Raw genomic sequence first — 21,533 nt, 5'->3', positions numbered from 1 at the left:
CAGTACCCCCTAATACTTCCCAGTACCCCCATGTACCCCCCTGTACGACCCAGTAGCCCCAGTACCCAATAGTTCTCCAAAGCACCCTCTGGTACCACACTGTACCCCCAGAACCCTCCAGTACCCTCAGTACCAACCAATGCCCCCCAGTGCACCCCAGTACCACCCAGTACCCGGTAGTACCCAGCAGTACCATGCAGTACCCCATAGTACTCTTTTTTGATCCCCAGCACCACCCAGTACCCCCCAGTATCACCCAATACCCCCAGTACCTGCAGTACCCCATAGTTACCCACAGTACCCCACAGTACCTGCAATACCCGCAGAGTACCCCCAAGTACCCCTTAGTACCCCCAGTACCTGCAGTACCCCAGAGTATCCACCAGGAAATAATTAAAAAATATTTGTAAACGATTTATATAAATATTTTTATAATCAGTTAATCAATAATTTGTTTAGACATTATTGATCGATTGATGAGTATGCAAGCATTGAACTGTGAACTGTAAGCTGTGACTACTGTGCTTTCATGTAAATGGATACCCACCGTAATGTAAGTTTTTATTTTTGTATTCTTTCATAAAAACTGTATTGTCCTAAAAAGTGCAACATATAAAATCTAAAAAGCTCTTGCTTATGATCAGCAGAAGGCCTCAGAAATGATGATTCATACTCCATGATATAAACTGTATTTTAAAAATATATACAGTGAAACCCTTAATAACGAATACATCGGAAGAATTTATCAAACGTCGTCTTGACAATTTTTCAATGAGTTTTATACTATATTACGTAAATTTCAGTATTAAAATATTCAGAAAATAAATAAATAGCCATGAATATGCGGGAACAGGTTTAAAGAGTTCCATATAATCATTTAATTAAAAAACTAAATATCTGCAACATTCCATTGTCAGAAAGTAAAGAATACGACATTTGATGAATTCTTTCGATGTATTCGTTATTAAGGGTTTCACTGTATACAATTTAATTGACCTATAATATTTAATTCATTTAAATTTAACTGGGTCAGCTTAAAGACATGTTTGATTTTTAACAAAATTAGTTTGAAAAAAGCAATGGGCAAAAGACATGCTCTTGGTTACCTGATCAAAATGTGTATAGGCAAACTTGATCAAGCTAGGCAAACTCGATCAAGCTAGGCAAACTTGAACTAGACAAAAAGTTACCTAGGTAAAATGTTACCAAAGGCAAATTATGTGACTAGGCAAACTTGAACTAGGCAAAATGTTACCTAGGCAAAAAGTTACTTAGGCAAAATGTTACCTATAGGCAAAACTGAACTAGGCAAATTGTGACTATAAGAAAAAATGTGGCTAGGCAAAAGATAAATCGGCAAATTTTGTTAAAAGAGAAAATGTCGCAGATAATTAGCAACAATTTAAAGTTATTAAATCGAAGATGGGCTGGAAGCGCCCTGGAACTTGGAAGCCTAGTCCACAATATTTACTCTAATTAGATATTAGATATTAGATTAGATATTAGTGATATTCCCTGATAAAACCTACATTTGCTAAACCACACCAGGTTTGTATAAACACTCTTAATTTCTTTAAACTTTAGCGAGGGTTTTTTTTTAACAGGGTTTTAAATTAGATTTGTAAAAATGTCAATAATCAGGATGAAGATTTAAATTTACACAATTAAAGTTTTAGCTACAAACTCTGATTTTCTAATACATAAATCTTTGCAACATGATGATGTGATTGTGAATCATTTTTATTTCAAACAATTAGATTATTTTTAAAATTTTTTTTAGTTTTAACTAATGTCTACGACAATGTGCAGAAAACTAGATTTTGTGGCAAAGATTTAATTCCTTTAAACCTTCTTTCGATGTCTGTTAATGCAAATTTTGTTATTTTGAAAAAAATTTTTTTTTAACCTTTCAAGTTCGTGATCTTCAATTTCAAAAGCGTAATTTTAATTTTGATCCTCCACGCAAAGATGGCAATGCCTGATTTACAACGGTACCCTTAAAAGCTTTGTTTGATGACGTAATAATTAAATTTGCATATTTGTGTGTCTTTAAACTGATTATTTTCAATTTCGGTATCTCTGCAAAACTGAATTGCGCATTTCTTGCTTTTAAGAAACAATGGAGAAGAATTCAGAGAAAGAAACAATTTCCGAGTCTGAGTAAGCACATTTTTGCACAGATTAAGGTTTTAATGGCATTGTTGTAAATCGGGCATTGCCATCTTTTCATGGAGGGTTACTTGAAATTACTCTTACAGCACCTTTAAGTTGGACAAATAACTTTGATGAATATTCTTATTATTTTCTAGCCTGGGAACTCAGCTTTGCTTTCTCAACCCACAAAAATTTCGTTTGAGAACTTTTCAAATGTCGTCTTCTTCTGCCATTTGAATGAAAAATATCAAGACCAATCAATCAACAAGGACGGTATCAGAAGATAAAATAAATACCCCCATTTCCCCTCCTCATTGAAGTTATGGGTATTAACTTGTTATAGCTGCCCAAGAGTCGGCCCTGTACTTACATCTAAACAGAGTTTTTAATAACAGACACCTTTACACCTTTAATTATTTTAAACCATAAACATTAGAAAAAATGCACTACAAATTTCAGGGTTACAAAGCAAATATCAAGGATGTTGTTAAAAATCTGGAAAATGATATTCAACATTTATTTTGTAGGTTTTTAAAGGGAGTGACCGGCTGTGTAAAATAGTTGAACGAAGAATGTAGCGATGAAGAGTAATTTTTTAGGATTCATTTGAGACCCATCAGACGTTTTTTAAGGTGCATATTTGTTCAGCAAGAGCGCAAATTCAATCTTTAAAATCCTCATAGATTGTCCATTTTGGAGGGGTGATATTGAGAATCCGTTTTTATAAAATTATTCAATGACAACCACGAAATATGTAACGAAAATACGACAGTGATATGATAAGTTGTTAAGGAACACATTGAGAAAATAAAAATTAACTAAAATTAAATTAAAAAGAAATAAAAATAACTAATTGTTCAGTTATTTATAGTTTCTGTAATGAGATATTCTTTACAAACATTTTCTATAGATTTCCTGCAGTTTTTATTGAAACGACGACATGTAAAGATTAGGGAAAATCCGATAACAAATTTGTAAAGAATAAGAAATTCATTATAATGATGAAAAGGATATAATTAATTTTAAAATTAACTTATTTCTATTTTGAACAATTACATTCCTACAGCCTGGGATAGCAGACCTCTGCAGAGAAAGAAGCGCTATATAATTGAACGGGCAAAGGGGGGCAAGAAAAAGAGAAACTGCGGACATGCAGATGTTAGTTGAGAAGATAGTTGGATAGTTGAGAAGAGAGTTAATTTGATATTATTCAAGTGTATCTTTATATGTTCCAGTTTTATGCCAACCAGTGCATGCCACTTCCACGAAATAAATTAGAAAAAATCATCTTTAAAATGTAAAGTTTGTTTGTCATTTCTGATATGAAATGTTGTTAAAAAGTGTATATACATTATATATTATTATACATATTATGAAAATATATCGGTGCGAACGTGAACCATAAATAAGTGATAATGGTTCAAGGGATTGATTTGTCCTGTGATTTCAACGGATTTCAAGCCTCAGCATTTCCTAACCTTTGGAACGCTTGTGAGCTATATACACATCTACCATACGGATACAGTACACAGCCCGATACAGGTACAATATTTATAGTACACAGTTACAGGTACAATATAATACAGTACACTGTTACAGGTACAATTCATATACAGTACACATACACAGATACAATATACATAGTACACAGATACAGGTACAATGAAATACAGTACACAGATACAGGTACAATTTATATACAGTGCACATATACAGGTACAATATATACAGTACACAGATACAGGTACAATTTAATACAGTACACAGATACAGGTACAATATATACAGTGTACACATATGCAGGTGCAATATATACAGTACACAGATACAGGTGCAATATATACAGTACACAGATACAATATATACTGTACATAGATACAGGTATACAATATATACAGTTCACAGATACAGGTACAATGTAATACAGTACACAGATACAGGTACAATAAATATACAGTACACATATACAGGTACAACCGTACAATATATATAGTACACATATACAAGTACAATATATACAGTACACAGATGCAGGTACAATGTAATACAGTACACAGATACAGGTACAATGTAATACAGTACACAGATACAGGTAAAATATATACAGTACACGGATACAGGTACAATTTATAAAGCACACAGATACAGGAACACTTTATACAGTACACAGATACAAGTACAATATATACAGTACACATATACAGGTACAATATAATACAGTACACAGATACAGGTACAATATATTTAGTACACATATACAGGTACAATATAAACAGTACAAAGATACAGGAACAATATGTACAGTGCACAGATACAGGTACAATGTATATACAGTACACAGATATAGGTACAATATATACAGTACACAGATCCAGGAACAATATGTATAGTACACAGATATAGGTATACAATATATACAGTACACAGATACAGATACAATGTAATACAGTACACAGATACAGGTACAATATATACAGTACACATACACAGGTACAATATATACATTACACAGATACAGGTACAATATATACTGTACACAGATACAGGTATACAATATATACAGTACACAGATACAGGTACAATATATGCAGTATACAGATACAGGAACAATAGGTACAGTACACATATACAGGTACAATATATACAGTACACAGATACAGGTACAATATATACAGTACACAGATACAGGTACAATATATACAGTAAACAGATACAGGTATACAATATAGAAAGTACACAGATACAGGTACAATGTAATACAGTACACAGATAAAATATACACAGCACACAGATACAGGTACAATATATACAGTACACAGATACAGGAACAATAGTTTCAGTACACATATACAGGTACAATATATACAGTACACGGATACAGGTACAATATATACAGTACACGGATACAGGTACAATATATACAGTACACAGATACAGGTACAATATATACAGTACACAGATACAGGTACAATATATACAGTACACAGATACAGGTACAATATATACAATACACGAATACAGGTACATTATATACACTACACAGATATAGGAAATGTTAAACAAAATAAAATGTGGTTTATTTAGAATCTGAGATACAAGCAAGGAATGGTGGATCATTAAACTTCCAGCTTCCAGACCCATTGTAAGCCATTTACTAAAATTTTTTTTTTAATTTTTCGGAGATAATAATTAATTTATTTATCAAGTTATAAAACTGAGAAAAATACAGAACAGCTTACTTTTACTTTTGTATAAAGCCCTAGGCATATACACTCTAAAATTGTAACACACAATTGTGTCTAGCATAGATTTGAAAGTAGGAATTACTATAATACTGCTCAAGTTTTGCGTATCCTGGTTCTCAGTAAGCAATTTAGGATTTTCTAAGTATCCTAACATTTATCTTTTCGTAAAGAATTTCCTTAAAAAAATGTAGATACTTGTAGAATGTAGATACTTGTAAATACTTGCGCCACTGCGCCACTCGTAGTGAGAATTGTATATTCTTGTAGATACAGCTAGCGCCACCAGTGCAATGGTGAGAAATGTATATATTTTTCGATACTACTAACGCCATCTTGTGGTGAGAAATGTTTATACTTGTAGATACTACTAGATACACTAGTGGTAAGAATTTCGTTCAGATTTCAGTTTTGCTACCCCTATTCTTGCCCCCCCTCCCCACTGTGGTTTTTTTCCATTTGCTGTTGAAATGTTCTGACTTTTCCTAAATGCCCATAGCCCTCCCTTTAAGTCTATAACCGTATTTTACACTTACTGCCAAAGCTCTAAGGCACACTGCCTGAATGAATACTTTTTCCTGTAACAATCTAAATCTATGTTTTGACCCAATTTCAGTTGTCTGATTTTGATAAGCAATTTTTAGCTTTTTGGAAAAGCATTTGACATAAGGAAATACAATGCAGCACAAGTTTTGCAAAGAAATGTTTGCAAATTATTTACATACAACCTGTCAAAAAAATGTCCACATTTTTATTTTTTCTTTATTACAAATCATCAGGTTATTTAAAATTTTGGTAATTTTTTGCATATTTGAAATGGCATGGCCCAAGACTTTTCAAAAATGTATATTTTATTATATTTTGGACTTTTTTGCAAACATTTTTACTGTGTAACTGCAGATTTTGGAGGGATAAAGTTAAATAAAACAAAAAATTGTCAAATCTCGGGAAATATTTAAAGCACAAAAAATGCAGACCACTTTTTGGAAATTCTAGGACTAGAGGTATTTTGTCTCTAGAATTTTACTTTTAAAATTAGGTTTACAAATAAATGAAGTTATTATATACGACGTTAAAGTCGTCTTGCTACTGTCATAATTTTTGGGGCACTCTGTATGTGCTCTTTGCATTTTCTTTATTATCATAACAGAAACATTAAATATTTGGATACGGTGAAAAATGAAAAAATGGAAAAACGTTTCATATCCGATCCTTTATTTGTAAAATGTAATTCTCCAAACATTTTTTAAAACATTAATTTTGATTTGAAAACGACTTGACGTACGTCAGTATATAGGGAAACCACAATCGGATATCATAAACATGGTTAGATAGAAAGATACGGTTATCTCAATCAAATTTACTAACAATGGTTGTTCATAGGGATGGATCGTTTCCACTTTTTTGAAAAACGCTAGTTTCGTTTTGAAAACGACAAAGAAAAAAGGAAAAGGAAACGATCTTTTTTTAAAAACAATCATTGCCAAAAACGATCGTTTTTCTTTTTTTAAAAATTAGGTCGTTTTAAAAAACTATCAATTTCAAAAACGATCGTTTTTTCGAGTTTTTAAAAACAGTTATTTTTACAAACGTGAACGACCGTGAACTACAAACCTTCGTTAACGACCGGTAACGACAAACCTTTGATGATGACCGTTAACGAGTTGTTTCGATAAGAAAAACATTTAAGACAACATTCATAACCTTATCTTTATGGAAAAATAATTGAAATTAATTGTCATAAAATTCAGATTCATTAGGGATTTTTTTATAAACGATCGGTTTAAAAAAAAATCTTTTAAAAAAACGATCTTTTTTCGTTTTTAAAAAGCTTTCCCTAACATCGCGCTACAGTGGTCGATCAGATGACGTCTCCGATTGTGTACGTCTGATCTATCTATCTATCAAAAAAGAATTTAACGTAAGACATTTAGCGGCCAATCATCGTCCTCCAAAGCATGCCATTAGGTTGGACATTGCTCATACGTTCGGTGGAAAAGAATGGCCTCTGTATCAACTGCTCAATGTAACAAAGAGGGTTGAGGATATTGTCACTTTCTAAGCTGCAAAAATCGGCCTGGAATGATGAGTATTATGATGAGTATGATCTATATTAATGATGAGTGTTATGATGGGTATGATATATATTTATAGGTACTGAGATGATGAGTCTTATGATAAGTTTAATCTAATTAGGTACTGGAATGATGAGTATTATGATGAGTATGATCTCAAGAATGAAGATGAAGATGAGACTGTTGATGATCAAACCTTCCAAGAATCTTCTATCCTTGACAATATTAGAACCATCATATCTCCAGTCTCCTGGCCAGCTAGAGGTAAAAGTTCACTGTAACATTAAGTTTAAAATAAAACTATACTAGTGTTAATGACAAATTATATAATAATCTACATAACATAAATTTCAAGCTAAACTCTCCAGTTTTCAAAAAAAAACTACAAAAAAGTTCTGTGCAAGGGCCTGCAACTCCCTGCCTCGTTTACTATGTTTCACTTGGTAATCCTGTGCCCATATTTAAACACCTCTTCTTTTCACCCTCTTTCAGAAAATCTTGGCTACGGGTCTGGCTTAAACTGCAAGAACAATAGTGATATAACTGTCACCATTTAAAAGTGTTATGAAATAAAGGAAATCTAAAGCCTGGAAACTGTCCCACTGCTATGGTTGACAGTTTATTTTAAGTAAACCTCTCTCAACCTCTCTCAATGCTTACATTGCAATCTGAGCTTATCTCCAGGTCATTATGAGGACTGAAGGGGTTTCATCAATGAAACTATGCAATCTGAGTTTAGCTCCGGGTTCGTATGCGAATTGAAAGTGTTACATCAATGGAACTATCCCTATCCGAGCTATTGAGCTCACACCGGTTATAATTAAAATGGGATCCCGAAAAAATTCTGTGTGGAATAAAGATAGACAACATAAATTATTAATGAAAACCATGGTAGAATCAAGATTAATCTATCATAATTATCTTCTCTATTAATTTATTTTTGATTTTAAAATCAAAGAAACCGAAGGCATCTTGCCCTGGTTATTCCAAGGTGATATCAGTTTAGTGTAAAATTTTCGTAGTTGTTAAGTAATTTATTTTTTAAATCGATTCTGAAAAGCAAGCCACCGAAATGTATAGTCCAGGAGAATTTAAAAATAGAATTAGCGCTCTTTCTAAGCATCCTTACACCGTATAAAAACGTCTTTAAAGTCTGTGATGAATTAAAAAAAATTTCTAGAATACTCTCATCTACCATGTCTATAATGTTTATGTTTTCTAGAATACTATCATCTACCATGTCTATGTTTATGTTTTCTAGAATACTCTCATCTACCATGTCAATATTTATGTTTTCTAAAATACTCTCATCTACCATGTCTATGTTATGTTTTCTAAAATACTCTCATCTACCATGTCAATGTTTATGTTTTCTAGAATACTCTCATCTACCATGTCTATGTTTATGTTTTCTAAAATACTCTCATCTACCATGTCTATGTTTATGTTTTCTAAAATACTCTCATCTACCATGTCTATGTTTATGTTTTCTAAAATACTCTCATCTACCATGTCTTTGTTTATATTTAATTAGTTGAATTATAAGATACTGTGGCGGAAGACGATCCAACATGAAGAGTCTGAAGCCGGATATTCTGACGCGGCAAGAAGAGCATAAATCCTGCCACGTCACCATCTATAGATTCAATTTTTGATTTTCAAAATTTACAAGATTATTTATTCAGTTAATAAAGTAATTATTTAAACCGTGGTTGTTTAAATCTGAGCATATCCAAATTGGTGACCCCGAGTTTTGAACACTATAGGATTTCAAGTTGCTTGTTTCCTCGCCGCTATAGACTTTAAGAAACTTTACTATAGGCTTTCAAGTGATTTGTTTCCTCGCCGTTATAAACTTTAAGAGAACTCCTGGCTGCTTACCTATCCATCAGACATTTCCGCTTCATGCTCGAAGGTAGAGAATTTTTGTTGTTTACAGACCACAAAACTCTAACATCTGCTTTGTTCAGGAGTTCTCTGCCTTGGTCTGCTCGTCAACAAAGACACCTGGCTTATGTTGCAGAGTTCACTAGTTCCATTGTGCATGTGCCAGGCCTGGAGAATACAGTAGCTGATGCCCTGTCTCGCCCCAGCCCTACTCCAATAATTTCACCTATTCAGTTTACATCCTCTGTATGGGACGGAGTCTGTCGAATCCTTGGAATTTTTACCTCTCAAACAACAAGCTTTCATCCACAGTCAAATGGCATGATTGAACGTTTTCACAGATCCCTCAAGTCTTCTCTCCGAGCCAGAGCTGCTGACTCTGACTGGGTTTCTCATCTACCTCTGGTTTTGTTAGGACTCCGTTCAGTTTCCAAAGAGGACACTGGTTTCTCTGTCTCAGAGGCAGTATACGGTTCTCCCCTGACGATTCCTGGTGAATTCTTAGAAGCTCCAGAAATTCCGAGTTTACAATTCATCAGCAAAGTGGAGAAAGTAATAGCCGGATTTTCAACTCCTCCGCCCCATCATGTTCAATATTCGCCTCCAGTTGAGGTTCCTGCGGCTCTCAGGACCGCCAAGTTTGTGTTTGTTAGAGAGGATGCCAGCAAACCTTCACTCAGTCCTCTGTATCGTGGTCCTTACCTAGTTATAGAACGGCGGAGTAAATTCTTCCGCCTCCAGATTGGTACCAAGGTAGATTCAGTTTCCTTGGACCGTCTTAAACCAGTGCTCTCAGATTCTCCAGTGATTCCTGTAGCCCCTCCGCCTCGAGGACGTCCTCCTCTTCGCCAATCAAAGGATCCTCCTGATCCTTCCTCCGCCACGAAGTCATCCGCCTCCAAGAAGAAGTCTGTATTGTTCCTAACCCAACCTGTAATTATACCAAGAAGGAATCCTCACAGACAAGTCAGGAAAGAAGCCCTTGCTCCGCCGTGACTCCGCCATGCCTTCTTGGGGGGAGTACTGTGGCGGAAGACGATCCAACATGAAGAGTCTGAAGCCGGATATTCTGACGCGGCAAGAAGAGCATAAATCCTGCTACGTCACCATCTATAGATTCAATTTTTGATATTCAATATTTACAAGATTATTTATTCAGTTAATAAAGTAATTATTTAAACCGTGGTTGTTTAAATCTGAGCGTATCCAAAATACTGGCAAAATTGCTTGCTTTCTATTTACAACAACATCAAAAATAACTAAGATTGCTCAAAAGTCTTCTTCGTAATCCACAGTTCTGTGGGTTCCGCTGTTTCTAAAATGAAATGGGATACTAAATAATCTATTAAAAATATTTTTTTTTGTTATTTGTTTTTAAAAAACGAAGTCAAGTGAAAGAGTTTCAATTTGAAGGCAAGCTTAACGTTATTTGTCAAATCAAAAATATTTTATTTTCAGGTTCTCCGCTTGATACCATGAAAAGGATGACATTTGAACTACCTGAATGGCCAGCGAGAGGTGACAACAAGCTTTTAAAATGTGTAAATAAATAAATAAAAATTTGCCTTTTAAGCAACTTCTGAACTGTTCAAAAGAAAAAGGGATTTTTTAAAAAGAAAAAAGTTTTTGTTAAAAATTTTAGTCGATTTTAGCAAAACTTTGATTTAAAGGACTAAAATAATGTTGATTAGAAAATCTAAATCTCTGTTACTAAACGATATTAAAAACAACATGTCAACACAAAATTTAAAAAGTAAATGACATGACAACTTGTAGAGAATAATTCCTAGCCACTGCAAAATATTATAATGTTATTGTTATTTTAGCGGACTGAACATTTTTGCGAGTTAAAAGGAACAGAAAAGAGGTTTCTTTAAACTAGTGACAAAAGTTTGCTCAGTTTTATGGCATCTTTACATTACATTTTCCCTCTTTAATTTCCATATCAATTTCCTTCCTAGTAATTGGAACAAGAACAAAAAGCTGATTTTCGGGATTCTGTATTGCAAACTCTTGGTATCCAGTGTTTTGTATTCTGTATTCTGCAATCTTGCATCTATATTCTGTAATCTTGCATCTGAATTCTGTAATCTTGCATGTATTCTGTAATCTTGCATCTGTATTTTGCAATCTTGAATCTGTATTCTGTAATCTTGCATCTGTAATCTTGCATCTGTATTCTGCTATTTATTAGTATAGTGCGTCTATACAATTTCTTATTCTGTATTCTTTACATTTTATTCTGTAAGTGGTCATCTTAATTTGTAATTTCTTTTTTATATTCTGTATTCTGTATTCTGTAATCTAAAGATTTTTGTTTGTTTTTTTATACCATCTTCTAAGTTCTGTATCATATCTGATGCGTATTTATTACTTCATTATTATTATTTTGTATTATTCTCTACATTATCTTATATATAAAGGATCTCCATTAAGAAACATGAACAAAGTTATGAATAGAATTCAGACTCAACAATGGCCGGCTAAAGGTAAATAAATATTTATTTTTATTTAGCTTTTCCCTTTTCTGTTGGGTTGTCTGTAGCGATGAGCAATAGCTGGATTGGTTTTACTGCGGATACTTAAATATTTTTAAACTTTTAAAAGGTTTTACGACAATATGTGATCTGGAGAGATTTGCTTTTATCAAACATGCAAATTTTTTATCCTACAGGTGTCCCATTAAACACGGGTATTAAAATACGATTTGAAAGTCGTCTTTGATTGCTGATATTTAATGCATGTTAAAGAAAGTAATAGTACGTCTGACGAGCTTTTTATAAAATGTTCTTTCTTTCTTGTATTTTATTGACGAAGATATAATATATTAAGATAATTTTGATTCATGAAATAATATGAAAGGAATTGATTCTTTGTCACAATTTCTGATTTTTTAACCTCTATATCTTTGCAACCAAATGTTGTAGATCTTTGATATTTCAAACTATTAATACTGCTTGAGCTTATAATGTTACAATTAAAAATTAGTATGAAATGAAGGAAATATAAAGCCTAAAAACTGACATGAGTTAAACCACAGAGTATAGGAGAAAATGTATTTACAAGTAAAAAATGAACAAATAAAAATGATACTAATGAATCATATAAGCCGGAGCTCTCTGGCAGACTCTCCGCCTTTCATTCTCGACCNGGGGGGGGGGGGGGGTTGCATGGCTACATGCCCCTTGGTTTTCATTGGTTGTGAATTGCACAACCAGATTGAAAACCACAAATACTTATGCTCATAAACTAATAATAAAAGGAGATAGATTACATAGAAGGACTGGACTAGAATGAGGCCGCTCTGCTGAACCTCCGTGACTCTGGGCTTTTGGACTCTGTCCCTCTGGACCCTCAGACTCCAAACTCTGGCCCCACAGCCTTATCCTACTGCCCCCTCCTTCTAGGAGCAGATGGGAGTTGGTTCCTCCTCTTCAAGGCTTCGTGGATAACTGCCCTCTTCAAGCAGTAGTTTAGCATTTATAGGCTGGCCAGGCTAAGGGAGGCTACAATAATATAAGTTTGAAATATTTACGATGTGCACCATTAGGTTCGATAGATATAGGGATAGGAAAATTTGTGTTTGTTGCATAGACTCAATTCCTTTGTACAAATTTTGCCATATCTCCGTCAATTTTGAAGATACAAAAATGGTAGACCACATTTGAAAGTCTCAAGACCAGGCGTTTTCGATGTTAGTTGTTTAATCTGGAATACTGAAATAATTATATTCATGAAAAAATTCCGCAAAAATTGAAGACGATATAAAAGTCGTCACTGAATTCTCATGTTTATTTGGACACCCTGTAGGTAAAAATATAAGGCAAAAACGAACTAAAAACTATCGTTTTAAAAACCCAAAAACGATAAAAGCAAACTTCTACATATAAACTTAGAAATGTTGGAAACTTCTCTTACTGTCGTAAAACATTTTAAAAGTCTAAAAAAAATAAAAGTTTCTGAAAAACGAATCTGGCTTATGTCCATCCCTAGTTGTCTGCTATATTCTATTCTATTATGATAGATCTAGGAATCTAGCTGTTGTCCGTCCCTAGTTGACTGCTATATTCTATTCTGTTATGATAGATCTAGGAATCAAGCTGTTGTCCATCCCTAGTTGTCTGCTATATTCTATTCTGTTATGATAGATCTAGGAATCTAGCTGTTGTCCGTCCCTAGTTGTCTGCTATATTCTATTCTATTATGATAGATCTAGGAATCTAGCTGTTGTCCGTCCCTAATTGTCTGCTATATTCTATTCTGTTATGATAGATCTAGGAATCTAGCTGTTGTCCGTCCCTAGTTGTCTGCTATATTCTATTCTATTATGATAGATCTAGGAATCTAGCTGTTTTAATATATTAAATACGTTAATTGAGGACATCTTTTAATGTTTCGGAATTTGAGTATATTTAGTGCTATATTAAAATGATAAAGTTTTTACACACAATGACTACTTATATATATCAATAGTGTAGTTTAAATTTATTTAGAACATTTTTCGAAATCAATATATTTTATTAAAACCAAATTTCTAAATTGCCTGGATAAGAAGTACGGAAATGTATTATTTTAGAAGCACTGTTTGAAATTATTTTGTTTTCGTGTTGAGTAAGAAAAATAATGATATCTTCATTGTCGAGGATTAATTGTACCATTGTGAATTGATAGAGGCACTTTAAAACCTCCCAGTCCCTTCTATCAGTTTATAACTTTAGGTTCTCTGCTTGATCGCATAGCAACCAGAATTAAATCAAATGGAAGTCCACAACAGGTTAACAACAGAATTTTTCCTATCAACAACCAACCCCAATCTTTCCCTTCAACTCCTCCATCAAGACGCCCTTCTATCCTTCACCCTTCCCAACCTCATACTGCTGAACCCCCTACTCCATCTTCAAACCAGTTTCAAAACCAGTTTCCCGCATTTCAGCCTCTCTCTGAAGAATTTATTGATAAACAAGATACATTAGACTCCAGGAGTCCACTTGTTCAGGTAGTTTTTCTTGTATTAGTTGAAACCTTGTAAAGGCAAGCGAGCAGTATAATGTTTTTCTCACAGTGGTAATATAAACTCTATTAAATCTATCTCTATTATTTCTACTCTAAGCTGATGGGCCTGGGTGCGCATAATCTGTTAACAAATGGCAAGTTTTGGAAATTAACAGAGAAGTCCCTCACCAAACTGCAAAAACTGTTAATTTTGAAATCGTTAACAAATTGAAATTATATTCGCTTTTGAACAAATATAATGGTTAGTGAAAAAATTAAATGATGTTTTTGAAAACATTGTTTTATTTTTACAGGGAGGATTTTTCGGGTTAGCTCTTCCATTGATCTTAGGAATTCTGTTCACGTTAGGAATACCCCTTGTTCAGGTAAATATAAAAGTTAAGAAAAAGATATTTTTCATAAGGCAAACATTAATAACAATAATTTTCATATAAGATACAATTTATTCCGAAATTCTTCAACTTTTTTATCGTTCCTCGTTCTTTTTTATTATTTTATTATTGAAAAAAATCCTTTTGATGACTATTATTCTTTTTAAATTCTTTTTTCTTCTTGAATTGTTAAGATAAGTAAAAATGTCTAAATTAGAATAATAGGAAATACGGAAATAAGAGTGTTATCTTAAAATATGTCAAATTGCGGATTTTCTAAATTTAATTTAGCGCATTTTCTCCGGGACATCTAATCTGATCTGTATAAGATTTTAGGTTTGATATAGCTAGAAACAATTTATTCCCACCCTTTTTTTCGCTATATAATTTTGAAAAACTAGTTTCCTGAATGTATAAAAGGGGTCTATCAGATTGCCTGAAATAAAAAAAATTAAAAATTTAATAAATTTTTGTCAAAAATGAAATTTTAAAAAAATCTTCTTTATTATATGCAAGATCTCGCTAATCACCTTTTCTTATGACTAACCTTGTAGTATTTAAGCAATATTAAAAAACCATAAGGGGGTTAATTCCCCCCCACCCAGCAAGAAAAGGGTTAAATGAAGATTACGCGCATTTACTATTTTAACTTTCTTGTTGAATTATAAATGTTGAATATATAAAGGCTTTTGAACTATTTTCTATGGATTTTGTATTAGAGATAAAAATATATGACTAAAAATATCGAACCAGAGAAAATGTTCTTTGTTGTAATTTAGTTCTATGCGTTCCTTTAGACGCACCTTCCTTTTATTCTATCGCATTGAGGGATGGGCAAAGTTCTATTAAAGAAACGGAGGTTTTCGAAAATTATGGGAAGAGTCTATTAACGAACGGAAAAACGGTTAATTTTTAAATCCTTATCAACACGGAATAGCCGTTTTTTAAGAAAAAAAATACAGTAAAAGTTTACAAAAACAAAAACCAACGGATTTTTGTTTTATTTTGATGTTTTTAAATGTCGTCTGCTGTGTGCTAGAGACGATATTGCGGTACCTTTGAATTTTGATTAAACAAATTTGGACTTTGTCCAACCGTGAAAGAGTTCTCCTCAGAATAGGATAAATATAGTTTATTTTGATATTTAGATACTACTCAGTCCCTTCAGAAAAGGATAAATATAGTTCAACTGCTAGTGTCGTTAACGATTTGACAAACTGTTAATGCAGTTAATACTACAATAATCGTAAACAACTGCACTGTTAACAATTTCAAAAACGTTAACGATTTTTTGGTGCTATGCGCTATTAATACTGAAATAGAACGTCTGTTAAATATAATTTGGACACTTTGGGCATTTAAAAATGTATTAGACCGTTAACAACTGGAGCCCTAGAAAACTTTAGTAAATGTCGTTAAAAAAATTGAGAACGATAACCAACTGTTATTTTAAAATAACGGTAAATGCAGTTAAAGAAACGAACGTTCCGTTTTTACCTTTAAAAATAAGCGGCTACCTAAAATTTTTCTTTTTTTAATGGTTGGAACTAACCGTTAATGAAACGGCTAGAAAAAGTTGGAATGTGGCCAGCCCTAATTGCAATTTTACCTTTCACAAAAATTTCTTTAAATATTCAAAAGTTTCAATATGATATAGAAGAGATAATAGTAAAAGAGTAACATTGCAAACTTTAAAACCTCCGGATTTCTTAGATGATAATTTCTTACAATATTCTGTTTAGATAATGTTTGCCAGTGCTTCCATAATAACAGCATTTATGATCCAGGGCCGTGGCCTAGAGGGTAGGTTTCTATCTAATTACCCCTTTCCCTGATCATCCAAGTAATATCAAAAATCGTTTTTTGCAAATGATATGAACTGCAGAGCAGATTTATGCTTTATTAAAAACCTAATTTTGAAAATGACCCTTCCTATTTAAAATAGACATACCCACTTCACTTTGGTTCCCGTTGAACCTTTATCTGAGCAGTTATGTGGAAGCTATAGAAACCCCAACTGAAACAATCAATTTTAAAAGTTAAAATCATAGATATCGGGTTATCTCGTGATCTTACACATCTTTAAAGAGTACCTTTGTGAGTCGGACTTGCACTCCTAATAGTGGAGAGAAACCTTTCATTAGAAGAAATTGAGTTTTTGCCACAAACTCAAATCTTCTGATTCCAATTTCTTTGCAATCTTACGGTGCAAACTTATATTTCAAACTTAGATTATTTTATCTATAAGTATTAATATCTAAAGTCTACGACATTGGGTTTCAAAGATATTAGAAAATCAGGGTTTGTGGCAAAAACTCAACTCCTTTACTTCAACAGGGTAATTTGTTCATAGTTAGTTGCACACTTTTAAAAAGAACGGTCATGGACATTTCAAGTAAGCTCTACTACTAACAGGGCCACAACGGTATCCTTCCAACCTTTAACTGAATCCATTATATGAAATGTATCGTCCGTTGCATTGCTTCAAAAGTGTTGAAATCTGTCCTTCATTTTTTCGGAAGCAGAAAAGAAATGCGCAAGTCTTTTCAAGAGCGATAATCATAATCATAAAAAGGAGATAATGAATATCTCTAGATCTATGGATCAGATGTGAATCGAACATGTTAATATATTAATGCAGAGTCACATAAAATTACGTGTACGATTCCTTTACCTTATAAATTATCTAGGATTGAATGCTGCCAGTTTTGATGCTGCTCTACGATATATTCTTATTTCTGCCATGAATATATTGCAAGGTACAGAGCGTCCCATATCATATTAGATTATCTCTAATCTTTAACGACAAAATAAACCCTTAATACTCGAAGAACTTATCATTTTCCGCAAGAAAATTCTTATATAAGCCTTATGTTATTTTTCAAATTGATTTATTCGAATTAAATTTTCTTAATAATCCCGAAAATCGCAATTTAGACCCGTTGACGGTCTAATATTATGTGGGACACCCTGTATGTAATGCGGTGAGAATCAGAAAACTATGGGAGACATGTCGTTTTTGTTCTGCATTTTACTTGATAAATGCTGCAATGGAATTTGTAATATTCAATTGATATTTTTCTAAAAATGTTAAGAGCACTTTTTAGAAATAGTTCATGTGCGAATTACTAAATCGTTAACGACATTTTATAACAGCTGAGAGACGACTTGAAGGTCGTCTTTAATCTATGAATAAAATGTAACCATTACATTTTTAACCTGATTACAAACGTAAAATTCTTAAATTAATATAAAATAACCATGGTCCTGTCATTTCCTGAATGTGGTCTGCGTTTATTGTCATTGTTATTATTTACACAATTTAGATTTTTTATATCTATATGATATAAGCTCTTCTTCGCTCATATCTATTCTTCTATGTTTTTGAAATTCCAGTGGTAACACTGGGCGCTTCAGCTAAAATCATGATTTAATACCAAGGGCGAGTAAAATATCCAGAGCACAAAAATGTATGATTCCTGACAGGTTTCTCTCGCGAGGCTAGAACAGTTGAACTTCTTCACAGTCTTCCATTTTGTGTCAACTCCTCTCTTCTATATTCAAGGTATCTCTCTCTCTATATTAATGTAAGAATCTTTGTTTGTTTGTTTTGATGTCCGATCATAACTCAGGAACCCCTGGACAAATTTGGCTCAAATTTTAATCGGGAAACTCGAAAGAACCACGAAAATGCTCTTAGATTGGTTTTTAAGTTCTCTAGTGGGAGGGGACTTTGAATAGAGAGTTTAGTTTCCAGACTAAGTTGGATTTCCAACATTAATGAAAACCTGAAATCTCTTTAAATTTAACGACCGGAAGGGGTTTTTCCTATTAATGTTGTTTATAATGGTTAGTCAAAGTGACTAAGAGAAGCATTGCAAACGAAAAGTCTCAATCTTTTCGGGTAACTCTGTACAGTGTACATTCAATAAAATACTATGCACTCGAATTTTGATTAAATATTAACAGCTTTATTTGCCTATCCGTATTCGCCGAAAAATTTTATTCCAACAGTACTATAATATATTGTTCAGGCCTTACTCTAAGAAATGTCAAATTTTCATCTTCGAAAATTTGTTGGAGCACTGCAGCCAAATTAAACTTCATTTAAGCATCATTCGTCAAATTTTGTTAGATGAAATTTATCATTCTTCAACATTTTGACGAATGATGCTACTGAGCTTAATTTGGTTCCAGCAGGTGTGCAACTAGGATGGGGGAAAGGGGGCAATGCCCCCCCTAGCCCCGATTAAGGGGGGTCATGCCCCTCCCTTAAGAAGGCTTGCCCCCTTGTAAGTTGTAGGGGTAGGGCAAGGGCCAAGAAGTCCACCCTGTTTTGCAGTTTAGTCTGACCCTGAGCAAATTTAAGAGCTCTTATCGTAAAAAAATAATAATTGAACGTTAGTTTATTGAGCTTAACCGAGGCGCAAAAACCTTGTGAAAATGTGCGTATAGGGAGCCTCTCTGCTGTTCCAGTCGGATTGCTTTACGTCGGGGAACCTTTAGGTTCACCGCAAATATTGTGTGATGTGTTGTAGCGACGAAAGGAATAAGACCAAATGAATAAGACCAAATAAATTGACTGAATATATATTTATCAAAAACAGTATTTATACTAGATGCAGTATATCATATACATGTGAAGTATGGAATATGCTGTGTACTGCATTCCAGGAATCCAGGGGCACCACAGGGGTCCCCCCAGCATCGAGGTGATGAAGTTGATGAAGAGCTCTAGGGATCTGAAGTTGGATTACGGATCAGATCTATGAGGCGAGTGGCAACGTCCTGGGGAAGGGCTGCAACACAGTGGTGAAACTTGGTTAGAGAAGTCGTCACGTGCTTGATTACAAACTGGGCCTCAGCCTGGAGGAACCACACCTCCGGGGAGTCCATCCAGAAGATGGGAAGCTTGATGGATACTGTGGTGAGGGATAACTGACCATCAGGGGGTGAAGATACCTCATTATTGGTCGACATTGCTACTACGCTGAAAAATAACACTCTATTGTCAGAACCTTACTTTGGTGTTTGAGTATGAAAAGAGCAGGGAATCGGTAGAAACCAATTTCGGCGCTTCAACGAGAGGATTTAATTCCGACAAAAGAATCATGTCAGGGTCACCAAAATGTAGCGACGAAAGGAATAAGACCAAATGAATAAGACCAAATAAACTGACTGAATATATATTTATCAAAAACAGTATTTATACTAGATGCAGTATATCATAATCTAAACAATAACATGTGAAGTATGGAATATGCTGTGTACTGCATTCCAGGAATCCAGGGGCAGTGTCATATTTTTTCATGTAAAATCATGATTTTATAATGAAAGGCATTTCTTGTCAGTGTCTGAGTACAATGCACATATTTGATATATGGATAAATATAGAATACAAATATGTAAATTGTATATTAATCAATATTGTAATTCACATTAGCCAGAATAGATTTCTTTTCTTATTTCATATCAGATAACACATCTGAATTACTAAATATCTGGTTGGTAAGGTTAGTTGTCTTTATTTTTTGATTATAATACACATTTAGGACGGGGCAAAAAAAAAATTTACCTCTTGCCCCAACCTTACAAAATGTCTAGTTGCGCGCCTGGTTCCAGTGCTCCTGTAAATTTTGTAAGATGAAATTTGAATTTTCTTCAAGTATATGGTTTATATTTCAAGCATGTATTTTTACACTGTATAGTTCAATTGATGCAAGTTGGTTAACAAACGTTGATTAACAATTTTATTATTTCATTTTAGACTTGAAGAGAACGAATGTAAAGGAGACTTCCTGGAATATATTCTGCCAAAAGGCTCCGGAATTCTGTCCGAAACACAGGTGTCAGACCAATTCAAGATGGCTGACAATGGATCAATGATGGCGGAGAGTAGACTGATTCCCCTCGTGTTGCCTGAATCCTTTGGTTGTCGTGAAGGAAGTATCCCAGATATTGTTGCCAAAATTGGCAGATTGTTGTCTTTAACACTTGGAGATTGTTCAGAAAATACAAATTAATTACTTTTTTATGCTTCCAGGGTTCCGAGGAGTTTCACCCTACTTTTAATAGTAATTACTTAAGCTTTTAAATTTAGTTAAATCAACTGCAAACATAGTTTCTTTGTAACAATTTATGATTTTGTAGATTATCTCACGTATTGATTCGTAGATTTTCAAACAAATTTTAAATCAAAACTTTTAAAGAAGCAAAACTTTGTTATTCTAACCAGCCAAACCTTCCTTGGGGCCTGGGGGCATTCATACAAACAGATCCAAAAGTCAATTATGGATGAACAGACAAAAGAACAATTTTTACCATTAGAACATAAGAAATAGAGTTTTTATTATTAACGTTACATTCAGAAAAATCTGCAGAAGTAAACACCCTACTCCATTATAGTTTCCTTAACAAGTAGTCATACAGGTACAACTCAGATTCTCTTGACCATCAATGTCAACACACGGCTACAATCCTGTGACTTATCAATGTCTCAACTAGGACACAATCCACATTCCATAAGGCTGCAATCCCATGAAATATCAACACCACTACCACTGGGTGCGATCTCGTTAGCTATCAATATCAATTGGGAGCTCATAACTATTGATGCCATCTCAATGGGCATGATCCACATGTCTACAATCCCGTGACTTAACAATGTCTCATGTAGGACACGATCCACGCCGCTACAATCCTGTCAACTGTCAATGCCACTACCACTACCACTACCACTTATAAATATCAATGCCAAATCAAATAAGCATGATCCTTAACCTGTTTATAAA

The 21,533-nt window shown here is 33.7% G+C and overlaps 1 protein-coding gene across 1 annotated transcript; it reads left to right on the top strand.

The window, feature by feature from the left end:
- Positions 1-3,315: 3,315 nt before the first annotated feature.
- Positions 3,316-20,772, top strand: LOC111698347 (uncharacterized). The gene is made up of 11 exons (XM_023468661.1): positions 3,316-3,696; positions 5,239-5,296; positions 7,593-7,735; positions 10,817-10,876; positions 11,782-11,847; positions 14,077-14,354; positions 14,665-14,736; positions 16,485-16,545; positions 17,433-17,501; positions 18,229-18,307; positions 20,510-20,772. The coding sequence occupies exons 1-11, from the start codon at positions 3,570-3,572 to the stop codon at positions 20,763-20,765; spliced, it is 1,269 nt and encodes a 422-aa protein (XP_023324429.1). The 5' UTR covers positions 3,316-3,569; the 3' UTR covers positions 20,766-20,772.
- The last annotated feature ends 761 nt before the right edge of the window (positions 20,773-21,533 follow it).

Source organism: Eurytemora carolleeae, unplaced genomic scaffold (genome assembly GCF_000591075.1).
Source record: "Eurytemora carolleeae unplaced genomic scaffold, Eaff_2.0 scaffold325, whole genome shotgun sequence".
Lineage (NCBI taxonomy): Eukaryota > Metazoa > Arthropoda > Copepoda > Calanoida > Temoridae > Eurytemora > Eurytemora carolleeae.
This window is presented reverse-complemented; position numbering and strand designations above follow the sequence as displayed.